Genomic DNA, 12,405 nt, shown 5'->3' with positions numbered 1-12,405 from the left:
GTAGCTTGATGTATATGAGGAAGAAAGACGCTCTTACAATTTTCTAATATATGATGAAACCAAAGCTGTGCATAAGTTCTGATGTGGTTGAAAGTGAAAACCAGTTCTCTTAACGATTCACCAGTGGAATACTTTCGACCTCTGACTGGAATAAACGTTCATGGACATAAGGGGTTTGTCTTGTTCTGAAATAGCAAGGTTGGTGTAAGTGGTGAGAACCAGGGCAAACAATGGGCTAAAGGAAGTAGCGCCAGGCAGAAGCATGACGGCCTGAATTCTGCCACTAGCTGTGACCTGACGTAGCCTGAGGTGTTCACTTTCCCATCTGTAAAAGGAGCAGTTGAATCAGATGCTCTAACTGGTCCCCCATGAAGAAGGAGAGTTCTAGAGATTTGCAGGCTAAACTTGGCGAGAGAGGAGTGGGTGGAGGCATTGTACTTGAGCCATCCCTACAGTGAATTCATAACCCATTAGGACCTGCGGGGATGTGACTGAAGCATGGTAGAGTTAAAAAAAAAAAAAAGACTCTGTTAAGTCTCAGATTGTCAAACATTTGGGCAAGTCACAGCTTCTTAGCATCTTATGTTCTCTTATTTGTAAAATGAGGGAGATGAGGGTCTAGATCTCTACACTTCCTCCTATCCAACATTTAAAAATCATTGGAATTATAGAAAAGCAGAGATTTTCATCTAAATTGGATATATTTTCAGATATATATTCACTGAGTGAGTTAAATGCAAGAAGAATTAAATATTGTTCAAATGCAGAAAAGAACACTCTATTAGAAATAATCTTGGAGTCAGTTAATTTCCAAATTAATAGATTCAGCATGATGAATATTTCGCTAACAGCAAAGCAATGATTAATACACAATTCTAAGTTTAATAATTACCCTTAATTTTCTTTTTTTAAAATGTAACAAACACTCATCCTGCTATTATTATAATGGCTGCATTGTTTACATGAAACAGGATAAATCTTTCCCAAAAAAGTGCTCATAGAGACATCCACAAAGGAAAACAAACGTATCGTTGGTTCAAATTGTCTCAAACAGCAGAAAGGCAGTCTTTCATTGGTTTAGAACATCACTTGCTACTGTTTTTAGAGAGCCGCTCATCATGGCATCGTTCTGCTAGTAAAACTTAATGTGTTTTATGCTTTAATTAATTCAAGGTAAATTTTTAGAAAAAGTCAGTTCTATCTGTGAGAGAGTAAGCATTTTCAAATTGTATAGTTAAGACTTCAATGGTATGAGAGCAAGTTTAGAAAACATTTTTATTAGACAAATTCTTTAGACAAATTATACACAGAAAGCTCTGCCACTCATAACTGAGGCCTCCAAAAAGTGGTTTGTGTATTTGTATAATAGGCAATACATCAAAATAGGCCTATTTTAAATATTGTACATGGTTAACAGTTTGTTGATAGCTAAAATCACTGCAACATCTGGTATGTCCCTATATAGCTTGTCGAAAAGACTTTTTGTCTTAAAATCAGAGTCGTGGATGAGATCATGAATGTTACAAGGGAGAACAAGTTGTGCATGCACTTAGATACTTGTTACCCTGGAAACGAAATGGTTTTTGCATGATAAGAAATTTTTCTGCCTTACACAGTAGACAATATTTGAAGATTTAGTACAAAAACAGTGACAGGACAAGATGCTCCCCAGAACAGAATTAGCATCAAAGTATAATAGACCTTAAGAATATACTTTTTAATTTCTCCTAAAGCAAATCACATAGGTTGATTCCTATACCAATCCTAGCCACGGAATGAATTAGATTAAAATAAGTGAATGGCTGTGTGAAAACACAGGATAAGTTCTTGCTTCCTACTTAACTGCATTTTAATTTAAGGATTACAAACAAAGTTCATTCTACATTTCCAACAGGTAAGAAAGCTACCTTAAAAAGGGTTGTGCGCAAAGAGGCACTGTTTTTGTTGCTATCCTTCTATACACTTGGCACTAATGTAAAAAACACATAACTCCTCCAAATAGAACTGAATAAAAAAGGGGCTGAAGTTGAGAGCCCAGTATGGTTGCTGTATTTTCTTCTTTAGGATAATGTATGACAGTAATTAAGGCCACATTAATATTTCTTAAGGGCTCCCATCTCTCCCCAACTACAGCTGTATTGATTGGCTTACTGCTTTGGAAGAGAATTTATTAACCTTCAGTGATCTACGTTTAAACTCATATAGAGCTCCCCGTGCTGTGGTGGACGTGGTTCAGCTAATAGCATTTTCCATTTAGATAATTAATTAAAAGTAAAATGATCAAGGTTAGCTTTATACACTGCTGAATAACAAATGCAAAAATCTCTTCAAATGAGTTACATCTAGGAACAAATATTAAATCGCCCTGGATGTTTTAATAACAAAAGTATAAAATATTCTCTGTTGGCAAACAATGCGAGTCAGAATAACATTAAAGCAACCTGCCTTTTCTAACTGAAAAGACCCCCTGCACTATACATAGTTCCTGTATACAACACTTTCGTTTTAAACTAAAGCTTTATTAAATGAATTGCAATAGCAATGGCCTCCTTTGAATATATATACACATTATATAGGTGCATATATATGTATATATGAGATACTAATTTATTTAACACAATAGAGGCTGCTGCCATATGATAAAGTTTACTGTACATAAGAAAAAACTTTTCATACTGTACAATCACATAAAGGTCATATGCACTGTTGCAGTGCAAGAGTAGTTTTAACTGTAGTCTTGACTGGCATATTAATGGCTTTTTTGTAATCCTACAAAATTGCATTCTCATATTATGTGGCCTGAATGGTCTTTAAATTATTCTATAAACACTGCAGGGGTTGCCTTTGGCCCACAGTTAAAAGACACTCAACAGCAGTGGAGCATTGTATGGATGCAGCAGAAGAATGTAAAAAGACTGAAGTTATTGCAATTATATTTTTAAAAATAGAGAAATGTTACAGAAGAGGCCTTTATGTAAAATTAATCCTGCATATACTGTTAGTATACTCAGTGCACGTTTCCTATACTTGAAGTACAGTATATGAAAAGCAGACTAATAGGATCCTAGTATACTACCTTCTGGGGGAATAAATTGAGTAATGAAAAAAAGTGGAGAGAAATGTCCAGGAAGAGAGGGAAGAAAAAGAGAAAGAAACAGAGGATCGAGAGAGAGAGGAGGGAGAAGGTAGAGAGGAAGAACTAGAACTGTTACTAATACTCCTGATTAAAAAAAAAAATGTTACATCCATGTTAGTCCCACAATATTACAGTCGCTCCTTGCAAAGGGAGTCCTACAAAAGAAACAGTGAAGAGATTTTGTTGGGTGCTCATATGGAGGTGCCTCGGTCTGGATCATTACCCAGATTGAGCCCCAGGGTAGGAGTTGGTTGATAAGGAATAGATGACATTGTTTTTATAGGACTCCTGAAAAAGCCCCCATTAGGTGCCCTGTGCCTAAAAGGGCCAGTTCGGTGCTCAGGCACGTTGCCAAAAGCGAAACCAGAGGCAGCTTTAGCTGACAGTGTACGGCTAAGAGTCTGGATCTGCTCTGGGATAAAGGTTGTTGTGGTAATATGAGTGTTCCTGAAATCACTGATTTGCTCCAGTGCTTGTCGTGTTGGCAAAGTGTCAATGTCCAGAGGGGTCAAGTCAATTGACGAGGTGGAAAACTGTTTATGGGGGCTGTCGTCATCTGTGCACAAGCTATTTACACGTCTATGGAGGTGCTCCAGGTCAATTTCCTTGTCATCCTGGAGATGAAGAAAAAGAAGATAAGGTTCTCATCAGTACTAGCTTCATGGTTAAAAAAAAAAAAAAAAAGTAGTTCAGCAAACATGATAGGTAATGAACTGAACTTTGGGGTTTATTCATTTAACAAATATTTATTGAGCACCTAATATGAGCCAAGCACTGTGCTAGGTTCTGGGGGTACCGATAGGATTCTGAGATAAGGTTATCTATACTTTTCTTGCAATAAAAGTTCTAAAAGGAGCATATGCCACATGCAACTACAAAATATGGGAGCAGTAGATGGGAGATTGCCTTATACAAGAGCAGAGACAGACCCAGGCAAAATTATACACATAGTAAGTATGGTTTTGGCCACGCATCCCCTCCCCACCTCTTCTTTAGGCATGCTTCCTTGTTTTTCAGGGTGTCTCATTCCAAGTTGTGTTTTTGTTCCTTTCACTACTTGCTCCTAAACTTAACTTTCCATTCTTGGAGATTAAGTGATACAATATGTTGATATGCTAGTTCACACTAAAATGTTAGTGACTGTTAAAGTGTTATTTCTCTTTAGGCTAGAAATATGTGAGATTGTTTACAGAAAGCAACATTCAACACAAGAGAATCAGTTTCTGATTGAGGGACTTCATACACTCAAGCTTTCTAGTACCTGAATGAGGCAATATTGTGAGGTCAGCACGGGAGCCTTTAGAGACCCCTTCAAGCCATGACGTGTGAGTGACAGCTTCAGTTTAGGGCCACGTTAATGCTAAATGGCCTCTAAATCAAAGACGCTTTGAGCTACACTAATAGAGTCTTAGTAAGAAGGTGCTTAATGAAGAAAAAGAGTGTAAAACCTTAGATTTCTGGAGTTGAAACTAATTCGTAAATCCCTTAGGATTTTCACTAGAAGTGAGCATTAAAGCCCACTATTTGAAAAATAAAAGTGGCAGGAAAGAAAATTGTCCTTTGCATCAGCCTTATTTATCATCAAGTTCAATAAATTAAATTTATGAGGATTTAAAAATATCTTAATCATAAGAGGAGGAAATATTTGTTCATACGATCTGGATTAGCTGCTATGAATTAGAATGGAGGATGTATTTTTTTCATTGTGCAATTATAGTGCACCTCAGTGAAAAATATTTTGATGTGCATCACTTTTTTTCCTTCTCCTTTCTCATTTCAAAATCCAATAAAAATATCCATTAATGCAATATTATCACTGAGACGTTAGAGGGTTGAAAGATAAAATGTTATGGTTCCCACAGCAACTATAATATAGTCATCCATCAACAGATATAATAATGCAAAAATTTAATATCATATATAGTAATTCAAAATGTAAGGAGCTTGGGGAGTCCTTAATTTCCAGATTTTTGAGAATATGAAGCCTCGGCTATAATGTTGCATTAATGTGGTCTTTTGCATTGAATCAATGTCAGTAGAGATACCAGAAGTTTATTCCATAAAAAAACCCACTACAATAAAACCTGATTAATTTTTAGTTTATACTCCACTAATTTAGACTGTATGATCACTCAGACAGGTAGGAAGCTAAGATTTATCTTCGCTAAGCCAAGCTTTTCCTTATAAATGGTGCTGATCAATTTTGCATATAATGTGGTAGGAAAGAATCCTCAGACTTTAGAAAACATTTTGTTTGAAAGAATACATTAGCATGCAATAATTCATATGCAAATGAGAAGTCATTTTTATTTGTGCTGTAAAGCAGATCCTCTCAGGATCTGCTTAGGCGTCAGTTGGCCAAGGTCTAGTTATAGAAAGTTCAAAACTGTTCTTTGAAACTATCTAGAAAGTCAAATCATTCAGCAAATTCAGGTTGTTTTCGTTTCAATCTGTGAAGCTTTAGTGAATATGATTTCATTATCTAAAATTTTTTTCACCTTTTTGGTCCACTGGAAATAAGATAAATAAATCAAATAGTTTATTTTTAACTTCAGATAGTCTCTGATAAACACACATTTTTTTTTTTCTGGATGAAAATAAGGCACAGGGCACTTTAAAAGATATATGTAACTCTGAAATTATTCTTTCAAAGCTCTGGAAAAATTTTAATATGGCCCTGGAGTTAAGCTGACTCATGAGAAAAGGAGAACTATGGAATTCTAGATGATTCCACCGTGTGGATTTGTTAAGCCTAGAGTCATTAAAGAGCTATAAAAACATGATCACTTCTATAGGTCTACATACAGACAGAGGGAAGCAGTCCCTGGGGATGAAGAGAAAACTCTGATTATTTTACTGTAACACTGCATTTCTTAGGCCGAATCTCAGAGACACAAGTAATCTACCTATAAGTTAAACAACTATTTGAACTAACATGATAAGCATCCTTGTGAACTGGTCAAGGGAATCACAGCCCTTAAAAAAAATCATGGACTTAAGGTCTATCCTGAGATTTGGGAGAATTTCAAGGCCCATTATGGCTCATGAAATTGTCAGTCTTTCAAACACGATCGTCTCCTCTTCATGGATCTGGGATGTCTTAAAATGAAAATTGGTATTGGTCTTACCAATTTTTACATTTCACAAGTGTATTTTCACTCTTCAAGGAAAGAAGGAACAAAGACCACCCCCAACCCATTATCCCCTTCCCTGTGATTATCCTCCCTGGAAGCACAGCCTACTTGAGGGCTCAACATGGCGCTGAAGCTTTCATTCAAGTACCTCTTTTGATGGGACCCTGGAGCCTTTCCTCTTGTTCCACCACGTCTCCAGCATGGCTATAAAGCAGGAGAGGACGATCCCCGCAGCCAGGATACAAAAAACCCCTGCAAAGCTCTTTATGTCCAGGGCACCTCCTTTCTGCTTTGTGTCCACTGAGGAGTACAGGTCACACTGGCCATTCTTGGGCCACCATTTGTGCTTCAGGATGTCCATGTCACCATTCTGCTGAAGCTCCAGGATCCTTGGGGTAAAGCACACAATCATGTGTTATTACAGACATAGTTATTGCCTCAGTCCACAACATATCCATTAATAACCCTGTCTCTAAAGGATGGTGGATGTCAAGGGGAAATGAATATATAGATTAGCCTGCAGGTGGAATGCGAGGACACACAAAACATTATTGCAGTGATTCTTTAGACAGACTTGTGCCACGATGCCGTCCTGCCTCCTTTCTTACATCCCTCCCTCCCTGCTTCCCTTTTGTCTTCCCCCACCTCTTCTATTTTTTTTTCATTCTATAATCCTAAACATTACCCTCAAAGCTGGTTTCTTGCAACGTGTTTTTACAATTACATTTCAGAGGCACTGTTTTTATGTGGTTTCAAGCTGCTGCAGTTCTGTGTTCCTTCCCTACATGCAGAATGACTCTCTGGATCTTAATGCTTTTATGAAGAATGTTTTGCTGCTTAGAGCGAGATGCTGGCATAATGTCGCCCAGCATATGCTACACACAAAGAAATTCAATTAAGAAGACTTCTATTATTTAACACAGTGTGGAAGAAAGCCTTGGGACAAGTTTGAAGTTGATAAAATATATCATTTTGGGTTTTTCACACAACTGATCTAGTTTCCTTTTAATGCCAAAGGGGAAATAATCTTACCTTGGAGAACAAGAAGAAAAGTTGACCAGAGGCTTTCAGAAGTGGTCACATTCAAATAAGAAATACCTTCTTTTATTCCCTCCCAGAGTCTGGGGATAACTGCGAAGACTGCAGCTTTTAAAACGTAGGATTTTCAGAGAGGTTTTATTCTCAGTTCCAAACACTCTTTGGGCTCTACCTAAGACCTGCCTGGTTCTGGCCCTCCTCCAGCTGTGCCCCTTCTCACAGAGCAAGAATGGTCAGGGCCAAGGTCATGAGCCTGTCCAGAGTGCGCACCATCCCCACGGTTCCCTAGGATTTCCTGGCCAGACAGCTCAGAGTGCCTGCCTGTCCAGGACTCATAAAAGCCTATTCCTGTGTATGATTTCTGAGAGCAGATCTCACAGCCATGGGTGCACACAGGTCCCTAGGGTGGGGTTTGGGGGGTGTGGACAACTCGACATGCAAGCTCAGGCGCACACACCTCTGTGTGCGAGACCCTCGCTGTGTGGACAGAGCCGGAGGTGGAAGGCTGACCCCCAGTGCCACTGGGTCAGTGCAGACCTCCTAGCTGGTCACCAGTTAGAGACTCAAACCTGGCTCCCTTGGGGTCATGAAGGTATACTTGTCAAGATAAGAGGATAGAACATATTTTACCTAACAATGTTTAGCTTGATTTATAAGTTTTACACAGTTACACTTAGCATATGTAGACCCATATTTGCACTCTTGCCCCAGCTCTTGGATTATTTAGGGAGAGACTGCTTAAAACTTTACAGAGGAGAACTAAGCCTATCTGGAAGGAGTAAATAACTCACTTTCAGTGATGTATTTACCTTTTTTACCTGTTTCATGTCATCCACGTGTCTATGAGTTCAATGATAATCAACATTTAACCAGAGTTAAACAATAGTAATACTAGTCCTAGGGGCTATGATGGGGAGTTAGTCTTTATTTTTTTAACTTTTATTTGATATTGGAGCATAGTTGATTTACAATGTTGTGTTAGTTTCAGGTGCACAGCAAAGTGATTCAGTTATACGTATGCATGGATCTATTCTTTTTCAAATATTTTTCCTATTTAGGTTATTACGGAGTATTGAGCAGAGTTCCCTGTGCTATACAGTAGGTCCTTGTTTGTTAACTGTTTTAAATATAGCAGTGTGTACAGGTCAATCCCAAACTCCCAATCTATCCCCCCCGCCCCTTTCCCCTGGTAACCATAAGTTCGTTCTAAAAGTCTGTGAGTTGTTTCTGTTTTGTAAATAAGTTCCTTTGTATCTTTTTTTTTTTTTTTAGATTCCGCATATGAGACAGATCATGATATTTGTCTTTCTCTTTCTGACACGTCCCTGTCATCTACCTTTGGATATTCCCTCAGCCTCTCCCCTAGCGCCCCCTGCTGACATTCCAGGACCAGCAGTGCACTGGAGCCTCCATCACAACTTGGACGTCTTTCCCATGAAATTGATTGGTCTAAAGTTCTGTTCCTTCAGTGTGTTGTTCAAAAAGGGCAGTAAATTTGATTAACTGACTTTACTAAAATGATTATGAATATTAACAGATTACATTTCACCCTTATCCCAGCCCTATCCAGATAAAGTCATTTGCATTTCCAGAAGTGTGTTCCAAGGGACACTAGTACAGAGGCCTTCTGCAAAAAAAGGGTCCTGGGGGGATCAACTTTGAGAAACACCCTCTTGGAAATTTACCCAAAAAAGGCAGCCTATTAAAGGCTTTGAGAAGACCTGTGGAAAAGAAAATTTGTATGATTGTTTGATTCAGCATTTCCCAAATTAGTCTTTCATTCCCCTTTCCTTGTTTTTCTCCCCAAATAACATATATTAATAACACATGGAACTAAAATTTTGAGGAATACACTTGAGAAATAGTGCCTTGAGCCAAAAGGAGCAACTCCTCGTGGGCATGTGTGGCACCATCACACACATACATAATCACAGCATCAAAGTCGCTTGCTTGGCTTATCCATGAATACCATTCAGATAACATTAGGAAACCAACCCTGTAGGTATTTGCCTACCTAAAGATCTAGCTAGTCAGGGCACCACTGAATATCTAGAAACAAAAAATATAGTCAACCCTAAAAGAAAGAATTCTTCTTAAATTTGAATTTATAGGTACATGTAAAAATAAAAGGAGACTACGCAGCATCTTCTAAATGAGAATATATCTGGGCACAAAATGAGCTCCCAGATTTCCCTGTCCTCCTATTCTTGCCACACTGTACTGGTCACTGTCTGTGGAAGTGGAAGAGTTTTTCTTCATTGCACTCATCACTTATTACTATCTGTGGTTACTTGATTAATGTCTGTTTCTCTTTCTAGAATATGTACTCATTATCTTCCATGCTTCCTAACACAGAGCAGCCACATATTTATTGATTGAATATTCTCAATACAGTTTTTGGTAAATGAACTCTATCCTCAGATTCTACTTTTTTCTTATCATTATGCTATTTTCTTATTTATTGCATTCCCTCCTATTCATCTATTCACTCAATAAACATCTAAAGAGTGATTTCATGTAAGGCATTTCCTTGGGTACAAAATTTATGTTAAACCACAACTGTACGTTCAGCCAGAATGGTTGAAATCATTTCAATACCCTCAGTTCATGCTAATTTATTCTTTCATTAGTTCACATGTTCATTCAGGAAATGATTATTGCTTACTCTCTCTTCTCGGTCGTATCTGGTACCATTTACGATGTGTCCTTATTATTTCTACACCTGGAAAATAATTTGGTTTTAAAAATAGTCATTGAAGTACACATACTCTGTGTCACCCATGTTGATTCTCATAGGAGTAAAGGGCCTTAAATGGCCAAAGGCCGTAAATGGTAAAGGGCCAAAGAGTGTGTTTAATTGTAAATTTTTAGGTTCAGCAAGTTGGTGGTAGGAGTTTTTGAGGGGAAAAAGAAAAGAGATTTCTCTATGTGCTTTCAAGTATCATCACGTCACAAAGATGTCTTTATATGGTCGATCTCATGAAGCACAGGTGATTGAGGCACTGCAGGAGACCTCATCTTTGGGGATATATCAGTACAAAGAAATTTGGCCATAGGATTCCTCAGTCAAACTCTGACTAGCCCACAAAAAATTCCGGGAACACAGGCTGGCATGGAATACAAGGGTTGGAAGGAAATGAAAGTGTTCTCTAAGCCCAGAGTTCTGCTATAAACTTTCGCCACACAATCGAATGCTCCCTGGAAATTCCATCAGAAAGGTCTTACCACACCCTCCTTTTTATTATATAAAAAAGCTATTTAAGGTTCAGATAAAGAGTTTAGCAAAATCTAATTCACTGCCTTAAAGAATAATGGGATGAATCCTTATAATTAATGAGATTCTTTTTTCAAAGGTTCAAAAGCTCTGGCATGTTTAAATGAGACTTAATTGCACTTAAAGGAAAGATTTGCCTTTTAATTATAAGCAGCACTGGTGTGTGTGTGTGTGTAACAATGCAAAAAGCTAGTTGCAAAATTCTTAACGTGTACAAAGAAAAATTCTAGTCCCATGGAATGATTGTTTTTGTTATATGTGAAACGTCCACAAGATGGCAGCCTTTGCTCATAGAGAGCAACGTGTTACGGTTAACCTGTGGGTTTGAAACGTTAAAGTATAAACTTCTTGGTGCTGTAAACACTTTAACTATTAGAAACAAAGTTGGATGTTAGACTGTGATGCACAACTGGAAGTGTAAAACCTCTTTTTGGAGTGTAGTCAGAAAAATTCCTACCATTTTACCCCAGAGTGATTATACGCTTACTGTGGAGAGTTATGGCGAGAATTAATGAGGCCATAAACAAAAGCATATTGTTCATTGCTTAGCACTTAGTAGGCTACCAAAACTCAAAAGCTAGAATTATTATTGTCAGCATGTGTGACAACCATTCTGTCTCTGCACCTGTTCTGGTACATTTTTTTTGCGGTACGCGGGCCTCTCACTGTTGTGGCCTCTCCCATCGCGGGGACGCGCAGGCTCAGCGGCCATGGTTCACGGGCCCAGCCGCTCCGCGGCATGTGGGATCTTCCCGGACCGGGGCACGAACATGCATCCCCTGCATTGACAGGCGGACTCTCAACCACTGCGCCACCAGAGAATCCCCTGGTACACACTTCTTAATGGAGAATTCTATTCCCAGATGAGTCAGTGAATGATTCATGATTCACTGACAAAACACTGCATTTCCTTCTTTTGTCCAGAAGTATTAAAACATTTGTAATCTCACTGAACAGCAAAATCTTAGAAGTCCATAAAAACCTAGCTTCAATTTGAAAATGGCTAATAGATCAATCCTGCCTGCATTAAATTCTTTATTGATAGAAATGAGCAACTTTCAGGGGAAAGGAGCATGGAGGCAAAGGATCCTTCCTTCATATTCAAATAAAAATATTCAACAGGTTTGAGGCATTTATCTTGAAAAGCTTTTTACTTACGTTGAAGATAAAGCCTCATTTATGTGTTAGAATTACATTAATTATTGATCACTTACCATCCTTAATCACTACTCTAGAATCTGATTTTCAAATTAATTTATTTATGAAAAAACAGGTTGCTGAAAGATGGATGCAAATTTCTAATCCCACATAGGTAACTTGGATTTTGCCTTTGAATTAGCAGTCTATAGGGTCCTTTTTAATTTTGTTAATTTTCTTACACTTAAATTCCTGCTGAGCTTTAGAAAAAGATACTGGTTAGAGGCCAGCTGACTTTTTAGTTGCTTCTGCTGAGAAAGAATTTAGGGGTGATCAGAAATTAAAAAAAAAAATAAGGGCAGGGATTCCTTATTTTAGACCATGTATGTAGGGATTCCTGTGATTCTTTTGCAATTGGAATTCCCCCTCATGTTCACAGAAGCACAAACTACTAGAATAAAAAGACTGAAGACATCATTTATTCTCTCTACTTCCCTCCACTCAATCTACGGATGAGGAAACTGAATCAGAGAGAACAATAATTCCTCCAAATCATCACATTCGACACAAAAAATAATTTATGCGCCACGCTAGGGTAATCAGAGGCTCTCTGCAGCCAGAGGTGAAATGCCAGGGCTCCAGCCACTGCAGGCCCTGCCTTGGCTGTTCTGAGGGCTGAAGTGATC

At 38.2% G+C, this 12,405-nt stretch overlaps 1 protein-coding gene across 2 annotated transcripts in view; it reads right to left on the bottom strand.

The window, feature by feature from the left end:
* Positions 1-3,327: 3,327 nt before the first annotated feature.
* The window catches only part of GRID2 (glutamate ionotropic receptor delta type subunit 2), a 1,351,788-nt gene continuing 1,342,710 nt past the window's right edge, over positions 3,328-12,405 (bottom strand). For both annotated transcript variants that reach the window (XM_060094744.1, XM_060094753.1), the window contains 2 exons: positions 6,419-6,659; positions 3,328-3,750 (listed from right to left, as the gene is read on the bottom strand). In XM_060094744.1, the coding sequence (XP_059950727.1) occupies positions 3,328-3,750; positions 6,419-6,659 (664 nt within the window). The remainder of the gene's footprint in view (positions 3,751-6,418; positions 6,660-12,405) is intronic.

This window comes from Mesoplodon densirostris, chromosome 1 (genome assembly GCF_025265405.1).
Source record: "Mesoplodon densirostris isolate mMesDen1 chromosome 1, mMesDen1 primary haplotype, whole genome shotgun sequence".
Taxonomy (NCBI): domain Eukaryota; kingdom Metazoa; phylum Chordata; class Mammalia; order Artiodactyla; family Ziphiidae; genus Mesoplodon; species Mesoplodon densirostris.
The sequence above is the reverse complement of the archived record's forward strand: the minus strand, read 5'-3'. Positions and strand labels throughout refer to the sequence as shown.